Below are 25,460 nucleotides of genomic sequence, written 5' to 3'. Positions count from 1 at the left end.
CCTCGTGGTCTTCCATCTAGACCTTTTTCTGAGGTTCTATGCTTTTGACCCCTTCACCTCTCAGGATTCTTCCTTTTGGGTGCCGGATTCTCCTCTCAACGCAGGAACGTCCGCACCCTGCTTTGGGACATCCCCACAGTCTCCCTATGGACCCTGAAGAAGAAAATGAGATATGGTAAAAACTTACCTTTTTGTTATCTTTCTTCGAAGTCCACAGGGCACCCGCCCTGCCGCCCTTGGCTTCCGGTAGGCTCTAGTACTGGTCACCGGTTTTCATTCTCCCTTTTCAGTGAGTGATTCTCATGTATTCCAGTCTTCCTTCTTTTTTTTCCTCCTCTGGCCTTGCCAACTGAGGTGCCTGTGGCTCGGGGGCGGGGTATAGAGGAGGATGGACCCAGTGCATCATGGGAGCTAAAGCTTTTAACTGCGTGGTGCCCGTGGATCCAGATCCAGCTTATACCTTGAGGTCTCCCTGTGGACCCTATGGACTTCGAATTAAGAGAGAGAACAAAGGTAAATTCTTACCATAACACATTTTTTTTTTCTGACTTTTCCCTAGGAGTATTCAGGGGTTTTCCTGTACCACAAGTATATAGAACTAAGTATTTGTGAGGTTTGTCACATACAATTGATCGTTGCACTGTATCATATTTGGGCTGCATGCTCCTGCAGCTTACCCAAGCATAAAGACAGGACCAGTATATTGCATTCCTACTAGTATCCTACATATACGGTGTTTGCATTGTACCCAGTGCCCTATTGTGTGCCATATTACTCTGCAGCTATGTCTAGCAAAGGCAAGAGTAACAAACAGGCATCTGCACCCATACTGCTATCATGCAAATTATGTGTTGCAGGCTCAAGTGATGAGGATTTGATACCCCCCAACCCCCTCACGGCTTCACTTTCTCAGTTTCTGGTCACTATTGCAGACCGCCTGGTGGCTCCGGCTGTCATTCCCCCTATGGGGTTTTCACAGCAGGCCGTAATTATCCCTTTGGGGTAGCCACAACAGGATCAGGCGATACAAGTACCTCCTGTGCCCCAACCATGGGTAGACGTACCCCCTAACTCTGCAGAGTTTAATGGCTACATCTAATGCCTTTCAAACCATGTTGCAAGGTGAGAAGTCCTTACCTAGTAAGCCCTCTAAGCGTCCTGTGTTGTCACAGTCCACGTATCTCTGGTTCTGAATATTCTCTGAGGAGGCAGTAGATGCTGAACTCTCTAACCCTGACTTCCCTCTGGAGGAGGATGAGTCAGTCAAAAATTAATATTCCTGCCTTAGTACGAGCTGTCAGATCCGTCTTATTAATAGAAAATGAAGAGCCAGCCCCTAAATCCAAGCACCCTCTGTTCAAACGACCAAAAGTGGCATGCAGCCTGGCAATTGCCTGGTAAGCGGTTTCAACCACAAAAACGTCTGACCTCATGTTACCCTTTTCCTGTGGCTCATTGTGCAAAATGGGAAACGCTGTGCGGTGGATTCACATTTTATGTGTTTAAAGGCGCTATGTTGCCTGTTACTTAATGAAAAGGATCTTACGGATGGGAAAGTGGAAGCTTGCCTGAAATCAATATAATCTTTCAGGGGATATTGCCCGTCCAACCAAGGCTATTGCATGAGTGGCTGAAGCTATAGAGAGCTGGGCTGACGCACTTGAAGTCTATTTTCCCTCTGATGCTTCTAGGGATCAGATGTCTTTTGTTGCTCATATTCGAGATGCAGCTTCCTATATTGGAGAAGCATTTGAATGTCTGTCTCCTAGCCTTCAGAGTCTCAGCCGCGGCTGTGTTTGCCCGCCGTACCCTGTGGCTACGCTCATGGAAGGCAGTTGCAGATTCCAAGAAAGGCCTAGAAGGCTTACCCTACAAGGGGAGATTTTGTTTGGCCCAGACCTTGACAAGTTTGTAACCACGTTGGCGGCATCAAAAACTGCATTTCTGCCTTCAGCAACTACTTCTACTAGGCCTCGGACTACATCATATAAATTTGTCCTCAGGGAAAGCCTAAAGATTAGTCCTTTCCTAGGCAGTCTGCTTCCACTAGGGCCGCTAAAGCCAGGACCAAGCGGACTTGGAACACCAGACGCCCTGCTTCAAAACCCGAGTTTTCTTCAGTTTGCTCAGTACTGGTGTCAAACCACCACAGATGCTTGGTTAAGAGGAGTGGTCCTTCACAGGTACGCCCTCTCGTTTCTCAGACTGCCTCACCACTAGTTTTTCTGCACAAGGCCTTACAATGCAGTCCTGGCTTCAAGCAGGGGGAATTGTGCCAGTCCCACTATCTCAGCATGGGACTGGTTGTTCTATTCTTTCTAGTTCAGAAGCCTAGTGGGTCTCATCTGCCTATCCTCAACCTCAAATACTTGGAACAAATTCCTCAGGGTACTCAGGTTCAGGATGGAAACCCTACTCTACATCATCCTAGCTATGGAGCCTGGGGCACTTCATGGTATCTGGATGTTCAGGACACGTACTTATAGCGCCCTCACATCAGCGATATCTCCAGTTTGCTATACAGCAACACTTACAATTTCAGGCTCTGCCCTTTGGACTATCCACAGCTCCACGGGTGTTTACCATAATTATGGCCATCATGGCGGCCCACCTACGTGGTCAGGATGTCCAACTGTTACCGTATCTTGACGACCTGCTCCTAGCAGGAGCCCCAGAAGTACTTCACCGCCATCTGCAGTAAACCATTGCTTTCCTGCACAAGCACAGGTGGTTAATCAACTGGAAAAAGTCCTCCCTGAATCCCTCAGAGTGATTAATCTGGGAGCCCTGCTGGATTCTCAGGATCAGAGAATCTTTCTGACATCAGACGAGATCTCCACACTTCAACTACGAGTGCGCAGATGTCTCCACAGTCGCAGAGATTCGATCCACTCAGCAATGCAGGTTCTGAGATCCATTGTGTCCACCTTCGACATGGTGGAATATGCTCACCATTAGATCAAAGCTCAGACGATGGTGCTCTCTCCAGAGGTGCGACTATCTCTATCTTGGTGGCTACAGACCTCTTATCTAACAAAGGGTCGCCCCTTTTGGATCCCGGACTGGGTAATCCAAACAACGGACACCAGTCTCCGGGGCTGGAGTGCAGTGACCGGTCCGCACTCCTTTTAGGACAGTTGGACATCGGTCGAAACAACTCTGCCAATCAACATATTGGAGCTTCGAGCTGCTCTCAACATGGCCCAGCACATACTTCACGGAAAACCTGTACAGGTTCAATCTGACAACCATCAAGGAGGCACTCTAAGTCTGGCAGCAATGACAGAAGTATGGCGCATTCTAATATAGGCAGAGTGTCACCTCCCGGCCATTTCGGCAGTGTTCATTCCGGTAGTTCTCAATTTGGAAGCTGACTTCCTCAGCCATCACGACATGCATCAAGGGGAATGGTCTCTTCACCAAGATGTTTCAACTCCCTTGTGGACAAATGGGGCCTCCCAGAGGTGGACTTCATGGCCTCCAGACACAATCACAAGTTACCAGTGTACAGGTCCAGAACAAGAGATGCTGAGGCGACCTTGGTGTGGATGCTCTGTCAGTAAAGTGGACCTTCCAGTTTGCGTACCTGTTTCCTCCAGTCTCCCTTCTTCCTCGAGTTCTTCAGATGTTCAAACAAGACCGAGGCACAGTCCTGCTGGTGGCTCCAACTTGACTCAGACATTTCCAGAGTCCTGGCCTTCCTTCAAGCGGGATTGAACCTTGGCCTCTGCCTGACTTCACTGAAAGTGCATATGTCTGCTCTGTCAGTATGGTTCCAACGTAGACTTGACCACTACCACACCTTCCTCCAGGGTGTCCTCCGGATTCAACCTCCCTTTGTCCCCGCAGTGGCTTCTTGGGATTTGGCGGTAGTTCTCCAGGCACTCCGGGGTCCTCCATTTGAACCACTAGATTCAGTGGAACTCAAGTGGTTAACAGCCAAGACTTTTTTTCTTCTGGAAATTGCAATCGCCAGAAGGGTGTCAGAGTTAAGGGCGCTCTCCTGTCGCTCCCCTTTTCTGATATTTCACCTGGCCAGGGCTGTGCTACACACTTCACCCTGCATTCCTTCCTAAAGTTGTTTCTAGTTTCCACATTTAATGAGGAAATTATAGTCCCAGACTTTCGATCACCGGACGTCTCGGCAGGTGAGGCCTCTTTTTGGATGTGGTCCGCGCCCTCAAAATTTTGTGGACCGCACCAGTTCCCTCCGAAAATCGGATTCCTTATTTGTGCTCTATGGATTTCACAAGTAGGGATGGCCAGCCAATAAACAAATATTGGCTAAATGGCTACATATGACTATCTCACAGGCTTACATGCAGGTAGGCCTTCCTGTTCTAGCTTCTGTTAATGCTCATTGTACTCAGTCTGTGGGTCCCCACGAGCAGCTCACCGTGGTGCCTTGGTGGTTCAGCTTTGCATGGTCTTTTTGTCCATACCTTTCTGAGGTTCTATGCCTTTGATACCTTCGCCTCTAAGGATACTTCCTTTGGGCGGCGGATTCTCCTCTCAGCGCAGGAGCGTCCCCACCCTTAAAGGACTGCTTTGGGACATTCCCAAGATCTCCCTGTGGAGCCTATGGACTCTGAAGAAGAAAATGAGTTATGGTAAGAACTTACCTTTAACTCTTTCTTCAGATGGGTTTTGTTTCTAGTCACCGTTTTTGTATCTCCTTCTCTGTGAGTGTGATTCTTGTGTGCACCAGTCTTTTATCCTACTCCGGCCTTTGGCTTGTCACAAACTAAGGTGCCTTTGGCGCGGGGTATAGGGAAAGTGAACTAGTGCATCCTGCGTGGTGCCCGGATTCCTGATCCACCACCTACACCCCCAAGGTCTCCCTGTGGACCCTATGGACTTCATTCTATCCTCGGGGCTTAATTGGTAAAATTACAGCAGACTGCAGTTACAGCGACTATGCCTGAGGGCCACCCGCCAGGAGGTTAGGCTGGTCAGGCCTGGGTTGTATTATATTGGTGGGTATCAAGTAAATCTTTGACCCTGCAGTTCATTTTATTGTCTGTTAGCAATGTTCCATGCAGAAGGCCTTTTTTGGTTTTACTGTTCTGTATCGGTTGAAATTTTCATTACACTAACAGGTACCTTCATGGTGGTTCTAGTGCTCTAGTCTCTCTGTATAGGAGGCTTCCCTATTGGGTAGCTTGCTCTCTCGGGGTGGCTGTTGCATCTGTGATTCTTAACAGCTAGAGTATCCCAGTTGTTTTCATACTAAGTTTGGGCCAGAAGCTGGTACTGTCCACACTCTTCCTTCACGTTGGAAGTAGTCTGTGGTTTTCTGCTATGGTTTTCTTTTACACTGTGGCCGAAGGGTTTTTTTTTTTTCCAGACTAAGTGGACGTGGGTTTTCGCCTGGACTCGCTGAAGGGTTCCAGTTGCTTTTTTATCCCTCTGTTTTTGGAATGGGTTGTCTTGCTGTCTGACCTTCTGCAAGGACTTGTAGTCTCAATCCTCTCGATGCTGTCTCTTCCTCATGCCCAATGGGATCTTCACTTGTTGGAGACTTCTACAATCTAACCATTCCGCTGTTTTGAAGAAAAAAAAAAAAACCCCTAATTAGTGGACCTCAAGAATGGTGGTCCTGGTCGACTGTTTGATATTTGGCATTGGCCTTCATGTATACTCTGTCAGTAGTCTATGGACAGGATCAGCTCTGAATCTGTATATCTGGATATTTATACATATATCGATGATATTTGTTTATGCCCGGCAGTTCTGGGATTCTACGGTCTGCGACTGTTGCTGCTTCCCATTTTAAACTCTGGTACGGTATTCTCGAGTTTTGTTCTCATGTTACCGCCTTTTTATGGATTCTTGTTGGGGCTCTCTGCTACCAACGGTCCGGGTTGTTCTGTTTTCAGCTGAGATTACGGTGTTCTGTAAATTCTCATCTGCTGTTGTCCATTGGATAGCCGTTCTGTTACTTTTGACTCGCGCTGTATGTTGAGGAATTTTATGTTCAGCAAGGAGTTCCTGATAGTCCACTTTGCTCTACAATGCTTGGCCATTAGCTCTTGCTTTTCAATTGGTCCTACGGTTCTTGGCGGTCACTGTTTTGGTTTGGCCGCGGGGTCAGCAAGTTCTCAGCACTTTCCATCTGGGAGGTTCGCTTTGGGACATCCCCAATGTCTTGAGCTCATCTATTAGTGGATGAAGAAGAAAACAGGATTTCTCTTTAGTCTGTCCTGGGGGACACTGGACTGTGGAGTTGGCACTAATGATTGAAATCTATAACTCCCCCTCTGCAGCCCCTGACTTCAGTGTAGTTTTAGTGCCTGTGGAAGGAAGGCACGTTTTTTTCTATGGCTGCGTTGCAGCCTTTCTTGGTATACGATTGTATTTTTTTTTTTTTCTTTCTTTGTAATATTTTTTTTGTTTATTTCCAATATAGGTGCTGTGCGCTGCCTATATAGCAGCGCACAGCGGGAGTACAAAGCGGTGGTGAGAGCTGCAACAAAAGGGGGGATAGCGCTGAGCGCTTTCCCCGTTCTAAGTACTCCGGTCTCTGTGAGACCGTCTGGGCCTGGGGATAGCACACTGCTGTACCTGGTAGAGGTGCAGGCAGTCAGCGTGGTCCTCTGTGGTTGCTGCCATCTTGCCGGGCTTCCTGTCGGCTCCTGTGGGGAGCACTGACTACAGACCACCCGCGGTAATCGTGGGTTAGTCAAAGTGCTTTCCTCACAGAGGGGAGTAGCGCTTGAGGGAAGAAGCCGTGGGGGAGGAGCCATGGCTGCTGGTTCCCCCCGCTCTCCAGTGGCTGTATACAGGGTTCCAGGAAGCTGCGTGGGCTGCTCACAGCCTTTATAGTGTGGGACAAGCCTGGCCAGCATGGAGGAAGGACAGAGACCTCAGACTACTTTCCCTCTGCAGGGTGCAGCTAAGTATTTTTCAGTAATTCTGAATCTTTTTGTGCCTGTTTGGGGAGTGTTTGCATATTCATTGCCGCATGAGATATAGAGATATATTATATTATATAGTGTGTTTCAGTTTCCCTGAGCTGGGTAGCGCAGGAAGGTCTGGCCCTCGCACAAAATTGAGGGACTGACAAGTCCACAAAGGGCCATACCCCCTACTAGGGCTTTATATTTTACATGTGCCCAGTGTCAAGTTAAACTACCATGTGGACAGCTGGGTGCAGGGGCATTGTGCGTGGACTGTCAGGAGCCCACTTGTGCGCAGCCCGGAGGTGGAGCCACTCCGGTTATGGAGGAACCCGCGTGGGTGCAGGCTATGAACGTTCGCTCTCTGACTTGGTAATGTTGCTTCGCCAGAGAGAGGAAGTGGCTCAAGCCCACAGACAAAAAGTATGCTGCTCCTCGTAAGTTTGCAGCCCTTTATCAGTTTCCACAGGAGCAGGTCTCTAGGTGTGAGCTCCCTCTGACAATGGATGCGGCCGTGGCTCGGTTAGCCAAGCACACTGCTCTGCTGGTCCAAGGGGCAGCCTCCTTTTAAGGATCCGCTGGATAAAAAATTACAAGGATGCCTTTGGAATATCTTTATGGACGCCAGGGTTGTTGTTTGCCCATTATTGCCATTTGCATGGAGCTCTCAAGCCATGGAGAAGTGGGCTGACAAATTAGTGGCAGGCCTTTTTGGTGACTCATTCAGAGAGGAGTTGCTGGAACTGGCGGAACAGATTTGAGCGGCAGCAGATTGTGTGAGGCCACACAAGATGGAGCGCAGATTCCCTCTAGAGACCCAGCTACGGCAGTCGCGACGCGCAGAGCACTCTGGCTCCGCGCCTGGGAGGCGGACGCCGAATCTAAATGCGCTTTCGAGTCTCCCTCTTGCTGGGGGCATTCTATTCGGCCCTGAGCTTGATACTATCATATCCCAGGCGACCGGTGGGAAGAGCACCTTCCTGCCTGTGGTGCCACAGAAACAAAAGGGCTCACGGTTCCGGGTCTTCCATTCTTCCTTTCAAGGGGGGGTCCGGTTAGAGGACATCATTCGCTACTCAGGTTCACAGCTTGAAGAGGTCATTACAAGTTTCAGGCTCTGCCTTTCTGGCTGGCTACAGCTTCACGGGGTCTTCACAAAGATCATGGCAGTGGTAGCAAGTCTGCTGCATTCCGAGGGGATCACTATCGTACCTTACTTAGACTATTTGCTAGTGAAGGCAGATTCGGCTGCCCAACTTCAGCTCCACCTGTTTCACATGGTTTAGGTGTTACAGTATCATGGGTAGATACTGAATCTCAAGAAAAGTCACCTTACGCCGTGCCAACGTCTGATGTTTCTAGGGGTGATCTTCGATACGGCACTGCAAAGTTTTCTTGCCCGGGCCTTTCAGGACTTAGTCAGGAAGCTTCTGGCTGGGCATGAAGTTACTGGGTACGATGGTCTCTACCTTCGAGACCATCCAGTACGGCCGCTTCCATTCACGGATTCTCCGGTGGGAGATTCTCTGGAATTGGACGGGCCGCTCAGACTACCTCTCCTCTCAATTGCTGGTTCTGTCAGACAGCACTTGGCAGTCACTTCACTGGTGGTTGACTACCGGTCACCTTCTCCAGGGTCGGTCCCTGGTTACTCCCAAATGGATAATTGTCAACACAGACGCAAGTCTCCAGCTGTTGGGGAGCGGTGACTGAGAACCTCTGTCTCCAAAGGACCTGGTCAGCATCAGAGATAGGGATGTAAATGTGCTGGAGCTCCGGGCCATTTATCTGGCCCTCCTGGCCGGCAGGCCAGTGAGGATCCAATCTGACAACACCACGGTGGTGGCGTATGTAAACCACCAGGGCGGAACCAAAAGCATGTTTGCTATGGCAGAGGCAGATCTCATGCTCACTTGGGCGGAGACGTTTGTCCCGGCAATTTCATCGGTGTTCATACCGGGAGTAGAGAATTGTGAGGCAGAGTACCTCAGCGGGACCTCTTTCCTACTGAGTGGTCTCTCCACCCGGAGGTTTTCCAGCAGTTGGTCCAGAGGTTGGACCAGGTGGACCTGATGGCGTCTCGCCACAATTGCAAGGTCCCTCAATTTTGTGCGAGGGCCAGAGATTCTTTTACGTTCGCAGTAGATGCCATGGCAGTTCCTTGGGACTTCCGTCTGGCCTACATCTTTTCTCCAATTCCCATGTTACCAAGGGTGCTCTGTCGAGTTAGGGAGCAGCAGGCGTCAGTCATCCTAGTGGCTCCAAATTGGCCGCGCCGGTCGTGATTCGCCACAGTTCTCAGACTAGCCGCAGGTCCAGGTTGGCGTCTTCCGCTGCGACCAGATCTTCTTCTGCAGGGGGCCATTCAGTCACGAGGGCCTGCCTCAGCTGGCTTTAACGGCCTGCTTGTTGAGACCGAGCTATTAAAGGCTATGGGGTTTTACCCTTCAGTCATCGGTACCATGCTCCGGGAATGGAAGCGGTTTCTGCACAGAATTACCACAGGGTTTGGAAAACTTATATTATGTGGTGTGAACGGCGTAGGGTGGTTTGGAAGCCAGCTTGCACCTTCAGTCTTTGAAGGTACAGGTTTCAGCTCTGTCCATTTATTTTCAGCAACGTCTGGCTCTCCTTGCACAGGTGCAGACTTTTATTTATTTAATTTTTTTTAAGGGGGTTTTGCGAGTGCAGCCTCCGTTTCAGCCGCCAGTAGCGCCATGGGATTTGCCCCTGGTTCTGTCGGCTCTTAAGCAGGCTCCGTTTGAGCCATTGGAATCCGTGGACTTTCGGTTTGTCACGTGGAAAGTGTTTTTACTTATGGCCATTGCCTCGGCTTGGCGGGTCTCTGAGTTGGGGGTTTTGTCTTGCAAATCACTGTTTCTTGTTTTCCATAATGACAGGGCGGTTCTCAGAATGGTTTCTTCTTTTCACTTGAACCAGGAAATAGTTTTTGCTGTTTTCTCAACTTCAGTCTTCTAGGAACCAGGACGGTCTGTCACTGTTGGATGTTGTCTGGGCCCTGCGGATTTACTTAGACAGAACTTCGGACTTGCGTCGCACGGACTCTTAGTCCTTTACGACGTCCACAAACGTGGCTGGCCAGCCACGAAGCAGACCATTGCAAGATGGCTCCGGTCAGTGATCTCAAGGGCTTATTCGGATGCGGGGCGCCCGGCACCAACCAAGGTGTCTGCTCATTCCACTCGGGCTGTGGCGGCCTCCTGGGCGGCGCGTCACAGGGCCTCGGCTGAACAAGTTTGTTGCGCAGCTACCTGGTCCTCTGTCCACATGTTTGCGTGGTTCTACAGGTTTCATATTTTTGCCTCCGTTGACTCCCATTTTGGACGTACAGTCTGAGCGTTCCCTCCCCTGGCGGCGGCTTTTGAACTTCCCATGGTCCAGTGTCCCCCAGCCTAGACGAAAGAGAGAAGAGTATTTTTGGTACTTACAGTTGAATCCTTTTCTCTGAGTCAGGCTGGGGGACACTGCCTTCCCTCCCTCACACTCATTCGTTTTGAGTGTGAGTTATTTCGGTCCTAATTGGCCGTCAGTTTTTTTTTTTTTTCGGTATGACAGTGTCACTGAATATTGCTTCTTACCAGGCACTTTTGAAGTTGTACTGAAGTCAGGGGTTGCAGAGGGAGGGGAGTTATGGTGCATACACACGGTCAGAATTTATCAGATTTGAACGATAACTATTTTAAAAATCGTTCAAATCTGATGAAAAAATCGTTCATGTGTACAAGCATGAACAATGGACGATGAACGATGCGCGTTCACGTTTGTTAGAGAACGATATCTGACATGTTTGCAGTCAGATTTGTCATATTGTTCTTTTTCTTCAGATATTGTTCAAATCGTTGAGTAAATCTTTAGCAAAATCGTTTGAAAAAAAAAAAAATTGTTCAAACGATATCGTTCAAAAGAAAAATCTGACCGTGTGTATGCTCCATTATAGATTTCAGTCATTAGTGCCAACTCCACACCTTCCCATCTACAACCCCATGGTCCAGTGTCCCCCAGCCTGACTCAGAGAAAAGGATTCAACAGTAAGTACCAAAAATTCTGTTTTTGGTACTTACCGATAAATCCCTTTCTCCGGTTCCACAGGGGACACTGGACACCCGCCTAGCGCTGTGTTCCTGCTGTTTTGTTTGGCTGATTATATGGTCGTGTGACTGCATGTGTTCCCTGCAGTGGGTTCCTCTGTTCTCCTTCAGTCAGTCTTGTTCCGTTCTGTGGACTTCTCCTTCTCCTTGTTTCCTGTTGTCCTCCATCGCATCTCGGGCTCCGTTTCTTAAACTGGGGCATAGAGGTGGAGGAGCCAGTCACATTTCTAAATTATTTAAAGCGCCAGGCTCTACTCTACCACAGTCTATACCCCACTGTCTTGAGCTCCAGTGTCCTCTGTGGAATCAGAGAAAGGGATTTTTTTTTCCCACTAAATTCATGTTAAACATAAAAGAATTTATTGTATGCAATGAAAATACTGGGATGACTGCCCTGAATAGTTCTGCAGAGTTTTCTTGGTTACCGATATTGCTGCAGCTATTTTCTTCCTCCATGTGGATGTCTAACTGTAGGTTTTATGTTGTAGTAACAAAACAAATGGCTATCTAGGTAACCAAGGGTTAATCATTAGTTACATTTATTTTTACTTTAGTAGAAGCATCCTCTACAAGGATTGTACATCAGGTTGTGTTATCCTAGGGACCATCCCTTTCCTCCCCATTATACTGGTTTATGGCTGTACCCAGATTCTGTCGCCTAGATGGCTAAAGGGGGAATTTGGTGTCATGAAATTGTTAAAGCTGGTGTCTCCAAAATTGATAGTTTTGATACGTAGGTCTTCATATACCATCTCTGTTTTGTTAGTGGTTGTCAGGTTCTAACATCCCAAAGTGCCTTGCCTCCTGTTGGTGAATCTTAAACCTAAAGTAATGAATGTGCGCACAATTGGTTTCCAATAAAAAAAAAAAAGTAAACCATAAATTCAAATTCAATATTTCTTTACATTCCTGTTTCTCAGCCATGTAATTATATTGTGCAGCTTTAACATTAGATAGCTGATTCTATATCTATTCACAGGCCCGTATGCCAAAAGGAGGTCGCACTGTCCCCAAACCTTTCAACCTGTCCCAAGGTAACAAGCGAAAACATGAAGAAACCACCACAGGGGAATATCTTTCAACAGCTGAACAAGTTATGGCATTCTGTAAAAGGACCCCCCAACGCTTCCATTTGCGTAGCCGGCAAAAGGAAATTGAAGGTGAGCTTGTGTAATAGGCCAAGTTTCTGTGTGTGTGTGTGTCTGTGTGTCTACAATTATCTGTTTGTATTTCATGCTCTTTGTTTCATTCTAGGTCCATCGCCAGTAATACCTGTGAAGTTAAAGTTGACACACCCGAAGACACCTCAGTTACAGACCAAACAGCGGCAGCGGGCAGTTACCTGTAAGAGTACTGCAGAATTGGAAGCAGAGGAGCTGGAAAAGCAACAGCAGTGAGTAGTCTGCATCCAGATGTACCCTATCCCACAGTTCAGTATTGTGCAGCTGACATTTGGGGCTTGTGCTGTATCCTCATGCTTATGGGAAGGACAGACACTGTACCACAGAGATTCCCAAACTCTGCCATTACTGTCCAGGTTTTTAAGGATATCCATACTTGAGTTCAAGTGACTTAAGTAGTACCCCAGTCAATTTGATTTAACAATCTGGACTGAAGCTTGGATATCCTTAAAACCTTGGGAAACTCTGCTATAGCATTTTCTTAAGATTGTTTCAACTGTAATTTTTTAACTTTGTTTAACACTCCTTGAAGGGTGATATTCGCTAGACCCCCACCAAAAAAGTAAAATTTGTAGTAGTTTTTCATTTTTGTGAAAAACTACAAACAAAAGAAAAACTAACTGTAAGCGGCAGTAGTTGCAGCTGGGTCTGTCCATCAGATGGCCTATTTTCTGCAGTATGGTCTTTGAATAGTGTGCCTTGAGTGCCAGATTTATATGTAATTAAGTGGTTTACCAGGTATTACAATGAAGGTTCTATATGCAGTTGACTCAGATTGGAGGTCTTTGACTTAATTACTTTCATCCCTTAACTCACTAGGTATAAATTCAAGGCCCAAGAGCTGAACACTAAGATGCTAGAAGGAGGTGCTATCCTTCCGAAGAAACCCCAAGTTAAAGAGCCAACCAAAGCTATAGGCTTTAATCTGGAAATTGAAAAGCGGATCCAGCAGCGTGAGAAGAAGGATGAAGAGGAAGAAGAAACCTTCACCTTCCATTCCAAACCGTGCCCCACCAAGATCTTAACTGATGTGGTGGTGAGTGATCCTCAGGCTCCAGACCTAAAGTCTAGGTCACAGGCTTATGAGAGTCTCACTTTCCAATGTCTTTCCAGGGGGTTCCTGGAAAAAAAGCACTGCCGGTAACTGTGCCACAGTCTCCTGCTTTTGCACTTAGGAATAAAGTGCGTGTGCAGTGGAATGAGATGAAGGTAGGTCTCAACTAAGTTACACTCCGCATTTGATTGTCTCTGCCATGCCTACTTGTAATTGGAACTTGTTCAGTTTCTTGTTAAGAGCAGCTTACTTATTTGGTATATTCTACAACTTTATTTTTTTTTGTGGGGGTAGGTTAATTTCAATAATCATGGTGTTGTATTTGCCTTTTAGGAAGAGACAGCACCTATCATTAAAGCCAACCCAGTGCCTCATTATGGGGTGCCATTTAAGCCAAAATTGGAGGAGCAGCGGCAGGTTGAAGTATGTCCCTTCTCGTTCAGTGAACGTGACCAACATAGGATGGAAATCAAGGAAAAGAAACTTGACCAGCTCCGGCAAGCAGAAGTAAGTGTGAGAGCCATACAGTAGAACACTATCTGGTTAAGGATCTGAGCATAAAAGTTGGCTTTCCCTCCCCTTCATTCTAAAGGTTCCCAAATTCAGGGCTCAGCCTCTACCTCATTTCGACTGCATCAGCCTTCCCGAGAAAAAAGTGAAGCTGTCAACACAACAAGAACCCTTTGATTTACAAATTGATAAACGAGGGGAGTCTAAGTTACAACGCTGGAAACAACAGGTTAGAGCCAGAAAATGTCTTGTTTAGAATATAACTTATGAACTAACCTGGTTTAATGCAAAGCTCTGGTAATACCATTCCCAGGTTAAAGATGAACAAAAACAGCAGAAGGAAATGTCCATGTTCAAGGCACGTCCCAACACTGTGACCTACCAGGAGCCCTTCGTGCCAAAGAAGGATAGCCGAATAATAGGTGAGGATAAAATAAATGCATTAAATATTTGCTTCACTAAAACACTCTTTAGTTTCACATGTTGGATAATGTGGTCCTATTAAAACACCACACTGTAATCTTGAAATTGGCTTAATGCTGCATTTCAACATTATCACAGACCTCTCATGTAAGGTGTTTATTGGTAATGGTTTACACTTGTGCTGGTTTCCCTATATCTGCATCCCTGAACACATTTGGAAGCCCCTGATCTGCCTGCAGCACTTTCTTTTCTCCTTGTTGCACCAATTTTATCCTTTTGTTTCTGAACTTAGAGAGCCTTTCTGGTTCCATAGTTCAGGAAGGTTTTGAGTTGGCAACTGAGAGGCGTGCCAAAGAGCGCCAGGAATTTGAGAAGCGCTTAGTGGATCTGGAAACTCAGAAATGTCTATTGGAGGAGGAGGAACGTAGACGACAAGAGGAGCAGGAGAAGGAAGAGATCAACCAGTTGAGGCATGAACTGGTAAGTGGCCACGATTGGCTGTGGGAATCGCTCATTCAGTTGATTAACAATAGGGATGTCTTAACTATGTGGGGGTGGTTTGGCAGAGCTTGGGTAGAGCTCCCATAATTTGGGAATGATATGAAGTTGACCCATTTTACAAGACTCCATCCTTCATCTGGGTACCAAGTTGAGCAAGGGTTATAGTAACCTATACACACTCAGGGGAAGATGTACTAAGCTCTGGAGAGTGGTTGGTAGTTTATCAATCAGCCCCTGTCATTTTTCAAACAGACTGTATTGTGACAGTTGGCTGCAGAGTGGCTGGTAGTTTATTACACTCCAATTTATCTCTTTCCAAAGCTTGGTACATCTCTCCCCGCCCCCAACCCAACCAACCTATTAAGGTTCATCAGATGTCTCAAAGATGAACCTGGCGTCATTGAGGTTGGGTCATAGTGCCCCAGAGTTTTAAATTAAGTGTATATATTTACTTAGTTATGCAACGTTGCCAAACCTCTCAGTAGATGGAATTAAGCTCCCCTCCCTACCGACTTTCCGCTACCACTCAGCCAACATCAGCGCAGAGAACTAGACTGGTATAAACTCCAAAAAAGGTCGTCATGACCCAACCTTCATGTCTGTGTAAGAAATTATTTTGTTTTTGTATTTTAATTTTCAAAGATCTCATACTGAAGTCAACAAAAAAGTTTAATTGTAGATGACAAGTTTAAGTTATTAGCAATAATAATAAAAAAATTTTTTAGGTTCCCACTATATTGTCGATATTTTATCAAAATACCTCATATAATAAATTATTCCAAATATACTAATAATCCTCTAATATCATCCTTAAAAATCAGGCATAAACTTTACCTGGGTTATAATGACCCACCTCAACATCCATATAACAACCTTCCACCACAATGACGCCGGGTTAATGGCATATGCAGTTGTAGTTACCCTGTCTCACTCCTAGTCATCTCAGTTACTTTTTACAAAACAGTGAGCAGCAGTCCTTCCGATGCTTTATTATTTGGCGCCACAAGGGGTCCGGAGGGCCTCACAAGGTACATAGACAGAAACCGTAAGAACAAAGCCTCAGCGCAGGACATTGCAGGATATGGTTTATAAACCTTGCTGCATCAGCAGTCATAATACCCAGGCAATAGGTGCCGTTGTAGGCAGTGAGGAGGAGATGATGGTATAAGTGAGGAAAGGTATAGCACATGAGGGAAGAGAGCCCTGCAGGTAGAGTGCTATTGTACCACAGTGAAGAAATGAAGTAAGTGCCATTCCTTAGTTATTTGCTTTTGGACTATTGCCTTAAATAATAACCCCTTCCCCCTCTTCAACAACATTTTCGTCCTCATTGGAATCCTGTCCTGGAGTTCCTGGCAGTAACAAAGACCAGGACCAATAGGAGCCATAAGGTTTATATTTTAAATGTCTACAAATATATAAACAAGAATAGGTTCTTACCAGCGGTATTCAATGTAAATCTGTCAGTACATTGTAGTAGTCCTTCAAATCTAGGTTTCTAGCAAATTGTTAATAAATGATAGACAAATTGGCCGCAATAGTTTGTTTGCTGACAATGTGGGAGTTGTATCAAGTATCCTAAAGAGTGGAGGAAGTTGCTCATAGCAACCAGTCTGCTTATAGCTGGCATTGATCAATTAAGTTCTTTAACATTGTATGCTATGGGCAGCTTGTCCACTTCTCAGCTCTTTGAGGGAGATGTGTCAAGCCTTCTAATGTTTTTACTACATTAGTCAACATTTTTAGGACACTAAACAATGCCGATCTGCTGCTCATTCACAGCAGTGAGTTGACCTAAATTTGTCTAATTATTATCCATAAAGTTTCTAGTAGGGTCCTGTAACCCATATACTGGCCTGGAATGGCTACTCTGCTGGGCATCTACACATACTGTGAGCAGACCAAACTGACTACCATAGGTTCTCTCAACCTTGGGGGTCTATGTACAAAGTCTTGGATAGATAAAGTGCCATCCAATCAGCACATAACTGTAATTTTTCAAACACTGTAAAATGGTAGGTAGAAGCTGATTGGTAGGTACTTAATCTCTCTCCAATGCTTAGTACTTAGACACCTCGGTCCTCAGGACCCCAAACAGTGTGTTTTCCAGGTCTTCTCGCAGCATTCCAAGTGAAATAATTAGTTCAACCTGTGGATCTTTTTGAAATGTCGGTGAGTAATAAATACACCTGTGCACCTGCTAGGATACCTGGAAAAGTGACCTGTTTGGACCGAGTTTGAGAACCACTGGACTATAATCAAGAATATCAATCTTATTCTAATTGTCAATGAAACAAAGGCAATTTTTTTTGCTAAAAATATCTGGAATTGGAAGAACATTTCAATTTTTCATTAATTACCCTCCCCCCTCTTCCCCCATAGGTACACAAAGCTCATCCGATCAGGAAGTTCAAGCAGGTGGTACTCAAATCAAGTGATGCTCGTCTAACAGTCCCCAAGACTCCCAATTTTTCAGACCGGTTTAAGATTTAACAGATGACATGACAACTGGATTAAACTGTCTTGGTGTAACTACCAGTATATGGGGAGGGAAAAAATGTTTTGATAAATATTTCTTGGATTGTGCAAGTTGCTGAAAAGGGGTGATGTAAAGAGTCTTTGTAAATACTAGTATAAACCTATATTTTAATTTCCGTTTGGTTTTTAAGCATTATGATTAGTGTAAAAATTGTATTTTATAATAAACATCCTGTTAATGCTAGAAATGCATTCATTTGGAGTGCCTCCTGTTGGTTTTTTTTTTTTTTTTTTCCTCAAACTCATGCAATTAGCATAACCATCACAACTGTGCGGATCTAAAGTAAATGATAGATTGAGATTATCTCGACAGGATAGTTATTGGAAATATATTTTATATAATAAGTGATAGTCTGTCAAATTTGGCATGATGGTGTAGGTTGACCAGGATTAGGTTTTTGCCTAGGTTTTAACTTTGTCAGGGCCACAAATTCTTACACAAACCCTAAAAATGGGGACACTAGTACTGGGTTCCGGGGCTGGCTACAGTGGAAATTGAAAACCTGTGAGAAAGCTACAAAAGTGTAATTTCTACTTCAGGGTCCATAGGGGGTCCACAGGGTTGACCTTGGGGTTATAGCTGGAACAGGATCCATGGGCACCACACAGTTAAGCTTTTAGCTCCCAGGATGCACTTGGGTCCTCCTCTATACCCCGCCCCCGAGCCACAGGCACCTCAGTGTAAGCTGGTGCCCGGCCGGAGTCGGTCACCGCGCAGGGGGGCTGCAGGAGCAGCCCCCAAAAGCTTTTATTTTAAGTTAAATTTTATTTATTTTTAATCTATTTTTACTACAGACGGCAGCGAAGGGCTGTCTGTACAGACGCCCACGCTGCCGCTCTGATCCCCGACTGGCGCCGCGACGCCAGTACTGATCTGGGGATCGCGGCGGGAGGACAGAGTCCGTACTAGCCGGACTCTGTCTACCTCCCAGGACTGCTGCCGGAGTCGCCGGGGATTCAGGTAAGCCGCGCGTCGCTGGCTAGCGGCGGCGCGCGGAATGCCTTAAATGCAGTCCTTTAGCCTCCGGTCCGGGGGACAGACCGGAGGCTGCTGGCAGTGGCGGCGGGCCCCCCCATAACCCGTGGGACCACTAGACCACCAGGGATAACCGGCAAGCGGGAAGCCAGCATCCCTGGGGTTAATGGCCAGCCAGGGGAGGAAGCCTTCCCTGTCAGCGGCTCCTCCCCTCAGCTCAGCGCGCCTTTCAGCACGCAGTCTGGCGTCGCTGAGCTGCAGATTCCTCGGCCACTCCTCCTCTGAGGTCTCCAGCGGCCATTTTCTCACAGTGGCAGCGCAGATCTCAGGGAGCACGCGGTCCGGTCCCCCTGTGTACCTCTCCCCTGATTAAGGACAGCGTACACAGCACTATAGCCCTCCCAGACACTGAATCTGGGCAGGTTGATTGTAGTGGAAAGGTGCAGTGAGTATATCTTCCTGCATGGTATGTGACTTTTTGCTAGTGCTGCCTGTCTGTGCTTATTTTCCGCTTACTGTCAGCTTATACCTATCCCTTTACTTCTCCTACAAGCCCTGCAGGTGTGTGGGGGAGGGGCGTTTCTACTGACCTCACTTATATAGATCACGTATTTGTGAGGTACGTCACATACAGTTGTGTGCTACTCAGTGCCATATTGTGGGCTGTTGTTCAGCACACCGGTGAGTGCGTTTTACTTCTACCCTGGTGCCAGATATATAATATATTCTGTCATGTCAGACGAGGAGGTTGAGCGCTCAGTGGCTCCGGTGTTGGCCTCCTGCGGACGCTGTTCTGCAGGAGTAGATAGGGAGGATTTGTCACAGGATGGCCTGTGTAGTCGATGCCAGGCTCCTGGCCCATCCAGACCTTCTCTGGCGCAGGAACCACCGTGGGCGATGTTTTCTCAAGTGCTGGTGTCTATTGCGGACCGTCTGTCGGTCCCGACTGCTCTCCCTACTAGGGCGGTGCCCCAGCCGACCATCCCCCATTCCCCGGGTGTCCCGCAGTTATTGCGGAGTCCTCCTGGGTCTCAATCAGTTGGTCCCTATGCGGGGTTGCCTATGTATATACAGGCTTCCCCTGTGCCGCAGCAGCCTGTGGTACCTTTTCAGGCCCCTATGGCGACGCCTCCACCATGGGTGGATGTGCTCTCCAACTCCGTGCAAAATTTGGCGGCCGCTTCCTCGGCTTTTCAGTCAATGTTGCAGACTGACATGCCTTCTAGGATTTCTAAACGCCCACTCATGACACGGGCTGCTCAGGTATCGGACTCAGAGGGTTCCTCAGATGATGGGGAGGTCCCTGATGACACTGACTCGGACGCCTCGGTCCAGGAAATGGATACCAAGTCGTCCATTAATGTGTGAGCACTAGTTAGGGCGGTGCGAGCTATTCTTCTTATAGAGGATGAGGCACCGGTTCCTAGGTCGAAGTTTCCTAGTTTCAAAAAAACTAAGGTGGCTTCTGCGGTGTTTCCCCTGTCGGATCAGTTGACGGATCATATGGCGGTAGCTTGGCAGGCGCCCAGTAAGAGATTCCTTCCTCAGAAGCAGTTGGCTTCTAATTACCCGTTCCCTGAGGCACATTGTAAAAAATGGGAAACTCCACCGGCGGTGGATTCCCATGTCACCCGTTTAACTCGGGGCGCCACCTTACCATTACCGTCGATATCCTCGCTGAAGGATCCCACGGACAGGAAAGTTGAGACTTGCTTAAAGTCTATTTACTCCCTCTCCGGGGCGGTGGCCCGACCGTCCATGGCCATTTCCTGGGTGGCCAAGGCCATTGAGGGGTGGGCCAATGCATTGGAAGATACCTTCCCGGACGACGCTCCGGATGTCCAGCGGGCGTTGTTGGGACAAATGAGGGACGCCGCTTCTTAAATTGGAGAAGCTTCTTTAGATGCTAGTCTGCTGACCTCGCGGGTATCGGCTGCAGCGGTGTCTGCCCGCCGATCCTTATGGTTGCGGTCCTGGAGAGCGGACTCTGATTCAAAGAAAGGTCTGGAGGCCTTACCTTTCAATGGGGAATTACTATTTGGTCCGGACTTGGACAAAATAGTGGACACCCTGGCTAAATCCAAGTCGGCCTTCCTCCCTTCGGCGGCACTGCCTGCTAAGGTTCGGAGTTCGGCTTTTCGTTCCTTTCGGGTTCAGGGTAAGGCGAAAGGTCAGTCCTTCCCGAGACAGTCTGCGAGTAAGACGGCCTCTAAACCCAAGAAGCAAGCCTGGAGTGCTCGGCGCCCTTCTTCCAAGCAGGAAGATAAACCTACGGCCTGATGGGACGGGCCTCCCTCTGGGGGACCTCAGAGTGGGAGGCCGACTTCTTCTATTTGCCCAGTGCTGGCACAATACCACCACGGATGCCTGGGTTCGAGAAGTGGTCTCCCAGGGGTACGCCCTGTCTTTTCGGCACAGACCACCCCACCAGTTTTTCTGCACAAGTCCTTCTCAGAACAAGACCAAGGCGTTACAGGTTCAGGAGGCTATAGAGTCCTTGCTGAAAGCAGGGGTCATTGTTCCCGTTCCTCTATCACAACGAGGGACGGGGTATTATTCGTCTCTGTTTCTGGTGCAGAAACCCAATGGTTCTCATCGCCCTATCCTCAACTTGAAGTCTCTGAACAAATTCCTCAGAGTTCCCAAGTTCAGGATGGAAACGTTACGTTCCATCATTCTGGCGATGGAACCGGGGGATTACATGGTGTCCCTGGACATCCAGGACGCCTACCTCCATGTTCCGATAGCATCTTCACACCAGCGGTATCTGAGGTTCGCTATCCTTCAACACCACTATCCGTTCCGGGCGCTACCCTTTGGTCTCTCCACGGCACCGAGGGTGTTCACGAAGATTATGGCGGTCATGGCCGCACATCTTCGGAACCAGAATGTACGGCTGCTGCCGTACCTGGACGACCTCCTGTTGCTGGCGAGCTCCCCGGAGGTACTGCTTCAACATCTCCACCTGACGATCGCTTGCCTGCAAGCACACGGGTGGTTGATAAATTGGAAAAAGTCCTCTCTGATTCCATCACAGCGGATGGTTCATTTTTGAGCCCTGCTGGATTCGCGTCAGCAAAGGATCTTCCTGACTCCGGAGAAGGTCGCCTCACTACAGCTGCGGATACGCAGTTGCCTGAGCCGTTGCCGCCTGTCGGTCCATTCGGCTATGAGAGTTCTGGGGTCCATGGTGTCGACATTCGACATGGTGGAATTTGCCCAGTTCCATTCCCGGCCCCTGCAGGGGCTGATTCTATCAGAATGGAACGGGTTACCTCACCGGATCCGCTCTCAGGTGCTGGTGTTGTCTCCGGACGTTCGGCTATCTTTGGCTTGGTGGCTTCAGACAGCTCATCTGGTCGAGGGACGCCCATTTTGGATCCCGGACTGGGTCCTGCTCACGACGGATGCCAGTCTCCGGGGTTGGGGGGCAGTGACCGGCTCTTTGTCGCTTCAGGGTCGTTGGTCAGCGGAAGAAGCACTTCTCCCCATCAACATCCTGGAACTGCGGGCAGTATACAAGGCCCTGCAGTCGTCCGGCCCCGCTCTTCACGGAAGGGCGGTACAGGTGCAGTCCGACAACGCCACCACGGTGGCGTATATCAATCACCAAGGCGGAACTCGCAGTCAGGCAGCGATGTCGGAGGTGTCTCGTATCCTGTCTTGGGCGGAGGGTCACATTCCAGCGATCTCGGCGGTCTTCATCCCTGGAGTCCTCAATTGGGAGGCGGACTTCCTCAGCCGTCACGACGTGCATCCCGGGGAATGGTCGCTTCACCCAGAGGTGTTTCAGCTACTCGTGGACAGGTGGGGACTGCCGGAGCTGGACTTGATGGCCTCCCGTCACAATCACAAGTTGCCCGTTTACGGGTCAAGGACAAGAGACGCAGGTGCAAGTCTGGTGGACGCGCTGTCGGTGACATGGACGTTTCATCTGGCGTATCTGTTTCCTCCGATATCCCTGCTTCCTCGGGTTCTGCGGAAATTCAAGCAGGACGGCGGCATGCTCGTGCTGGTAGCTCCGGCGTGGCCCAGACGTCCTTGGTACTCCGATCTGAGGAGCCTCTCCATCGACGCTCCGTACCTTCTTCCTCAACGTCGGGACCTGTTGTCTCAGGGGCCCTGCCTTTACCCGGATCTGGGTCGGCTGTCTTTGACGGCGTGGCTCTTGAGACAGCCGTCTTGAGGTCTCGGGGCTTCTCCAGTTCGGTTATTGGTACGATGCTCAGGGCACGCAAGCCTGCTTCAGCACGGATTTATCACAGAGTGTGGCACACTTACTTTCAGTGGTGTGAGTCCAGACTTTATGATCCTCAGGTGTTCCGAGTTTCTAGGATCTTGGAATTTCTTCAGTCAGGATTGGATCTCGGCTTACGCCTTGCATCTCTGAAGGTTCATGTGTCCGCCTTGTCCGTGTGGTTTCAACGGCGGATTGCAATACTATCAGACGTTCACACCTTTTTCCAAGGTGTTCTCAGGATCCAGCCTCCTGTGGCTCCTTGGGACTTGGCGGTGGTGCTACGGGTCCTGCAGGGTCCTCCGTTTGAGCCTCTTGAGGCGGTGGAGCTCAAGTGGCTGACATTTAAGACGGTTTTTCTCCTGGCAATTGCTTCGGCCAGGAGGGTGTCTGAATTGGGGGCGCTTTCCTGTCGCCCTCCTTTCCTGATTTTTCACCAGGACAGAGCGGTGCTCCGCACTCGTCCTGAGTTTTTGCCCAAAGTGGTCTCGAAGTTCCATATTAATCAGGAACTTGTTGTGCCAGCTTTTCAGTCCCCTTATCCTTCAGCTGGTGAGACTTCCTTAGATGTGGTCCGGGCGCTTAGAATTTATGTAGACCGGACGGCTTCGGTTAGGAAGTCTGATTCCTTGTTTATCCTCTTTGGTTTTCACAAGAGGGGTTGGCCTGCCAACAAACAAACGTTAGCCCGTTGGCTTCGTTCCGTTATTTGTGAGGCTTATGCACAGGAGGGCTTACCTGTGCCAGCCTCTGTTAAGGCTCATTCCACTCGTTCTGTGGGTCCCTCTTGGGCTGCTAGACGTGGCGCTTCTGCTGTTCAGCTGTGTAGGGTGGCCACTTGGTCTTCAATTCAAACGTTTTTGAGGTTCTATGCGTTTGACACCTTTGCCTCTCAGGATGCATCCTTTGGGCGCCGGGTACTCCTTTCAGCACAGGAGCGTCCCCGCCCTTAGTTGTACTGCTTTGGGACATCCCCAAGGTCAACCCTGTGGACCCCCTATGGACCCTGAAGTAGAAAACAAGAGATATGGTAAGAACTTACCTTTATCTCTGTTTCTACGAAGTCCATAGGGTCCCCAGGGCGCCCGCCCTGACGCACCTGGCTTCAAATGGGCTGTGTGGCTGGTCACCGGTTTTCCGTCTCCTATTGCTGTGAGTATGGTTTCTTGTGTGTTCCAGTCTTCCTTCTCTCTGTTCCATATTCTCCTCCGGCCTAGGCTGCTTACCAACTGAGGTGCCTGTGGCTCGGGGGCGGGGTATAGAGGAGGACCCAAGTGCATCCTGGGAGCTAAAAGCTTAACTGTGTGGTGCCCATGGATCCTGTTCCAGCTATAACCCCAAGGTCAACCCTGTGGACCCTATGGACTTCGTAGAAACAGAGATAACAAAGGTAAGGTCTTACCATATCTCTTGTTTTTAACCTCAGTCTGTGCAAACTTGATGAATGATGCAGGTTCATATTAAATCCTGAGCCTCTGTTTGCGCATACCAAGGCATAACTAGAACTTTGTGGCCCACATAGCAAGTTCTTAAAAGGGCCTCCCACCAGAGGTAAAAAAACATATACATTTGCCCCCTCAGAGCCCGTTCAGGTTATGCCACACAGTAGTAGTCCCCCTTACACTCCACGGTTATACCCCTTACACATTCCACACAGTAATGCCCTATACAGTTTATGCCACATACTAGTAGTGCCCCATATAACACATTACTCCACACAATAGTAGCGCCCTTTACACATTATAACCCCCCCCCCCCCCCCGTGTGCAATCAGCACCCAGCAGGTGTGGATTTGGGGCCGGGCCACCAGCTATTTGCAGCTGGCGCATCGGCAGGTATGGACAAACAGTGCTGGCACAATTTGAATTGTTGCTGGTCCACGAGCTCAGATTGTCTCCAACAGTCTCTCCATTACTGCTTGCTAGTGCGCCAGCTGTAATCAGTTGGTGGGCCGGCACCAAATCAACATCGCTGACCTCAGAGCGTAGCTTTAGATATGTCTCCTCACTTCTAGAATTTCCTCGGCAGCAGTAGCAGCGCGCCACTCCCTGTGGTTGCGCTCATGGAGAGCTGATGCAGACTCCAAGAAAGGGTTGGAAAGCTTACCCTTGAATGGTGAGGTCCTCTTGGCCTGATCTGGACAAAATTGTGAGCACGTTGGCAGCAGCTAAGTCTGCATGTCTGCCACAGTTCCTCCAGGGTCTGGGACTTCGTGCTTTCGGGCCCAGGGTAAGTCCAAAGTACAGTCCTTTCCTAGACCATCAGGGGCCAGGAAAACTACCACCAAGCCAAAGAAACAGGCTTGGAGTACAAGACCAAGAGAGGGTATAGCGCTGGTAGACAACAAGAATAATTTAATACACAATGAAACAATAATCATAAATGCACATATACGTATAATTGATGCGCCTAATGGTTGTTATAAGTAAAATATCCAAGCTGCTGTAAAATAGGGGTAGTGAAAAGTTCCTTCAATATAACTTCCCTGACAGCATCAGTCCATATATTGGGAATTAATATATGTTGAATAAGGGTCTCACCCAATATAGATATGTCCACAATGTCCAATCCACAATTGTAAAGGATTATTCCAATAGGTATGGCACAGGAGTGTAGGAGATAGAGGTGAAATAACTCACTCGGCAATTAGGTTACTGGGATCCCTGGTATCGATGTTCGATATGGTGGAATATGCCCAGTTTCACTCCAGACCTCTGCAGAAGTTGATCCTCTCCAGACCCCATCGGATAAAGTCACAGACAATGGTGCTTTCTCCAGAGGTACGTCTGTCTCTGGCCTGGTGGCTGAGGACGTCTCACCTCCACAGGGGACACCCCCTTCTGGATCTCTGACTGGATACTCCTGACGGACGCCAGTCTACGAGGTTGGGGGGCTGTGACAGGTCCACACTTGTTCCAAGGAAGGTGGACGACAGCAGAATTTGCTCTTCCAGTCAACATATTGGAACTTTGAGCAGTGTTCAGCAAGCAAGACTTGTACTGCACGGAATACCAGTCGGACAACGCCACCAC

The 25,460-nt window shown here is 48.4% G+C and overlaps 1 protein-coding gene across 3 annotated transcripts in view; it reads left to right on the top strand.

The window, feature by feature from the left end:
• TPX2 (TPX2 microtubule nucleation factor) overlaps nt 1–17,407 on the top strand; it is a 34,492-nt gene extending 17,085 nt beyond the window's left edge. For 2 of the 3 annotated variants that reach the window (XM_088467151.1, XM_088467150.1), the window contains exons 9-17: nt 11,988–12,168; nt 12,263–12,401; nt 13,009–13,225; nt 13,303–13,398; nt 13,577–13,750; nt 13,836–13,982; nt 14,067–14,175; nt 14,469–14,656; nt 17,060–17,407. In XM_088467151.1, the coding sequence (XP_088323277.1) occupies nt 11,988–12,168; nt 12,263–12,401; nt 13,009–13,225; nt 13,303–13,398; nt 13,577–13,750; nt 13,836–13,982; nt 14,067–14,175; nt 14,469–14,656; nt 17,060–17,170 (1,362 nt within the window). In that variant the 3' untranslated portion in view covers nt 17,171–17,407. The remainder of the gene's footprint in view (nt 1–11,987; nt 12,169–12,262; nt 12,402–13,008; nt 13,226–13,302; nt 13,399–13,576; nt 13,751–13,835; nt 13,983–14,066; nt 14,176–14,468; nt 14,657–17,059) is intronic. The other variant, XM_088467152.1, reaches the window with a different exon arrangement.
• The last annotated feature ends 8,053 nt before the right edge of the window (nt 17,408–25,460 follow it).

The sequence above is a fragment of the Taudactylus pleione genome, unplaced genomic scaffold (assembly GCF_031769625.1).
Source record: "Taudactylus pleione unplaced genomic scaffold, aTauple2 ptg000069l, whole genome shotgun sequence".
In the NCBI taxonomy this organism is placed as follows: Eukaryota; Metazoa; Chordata; class Amphibia; order Anura; family Myobatrachidae; genus Taudactylus; species Taudactylus pleione.
The sequence above is the reverse complement of the archived record's forward strand: the minus strand, read 5'-3'. Positions and strand labels throughout refer to the sequence as shown.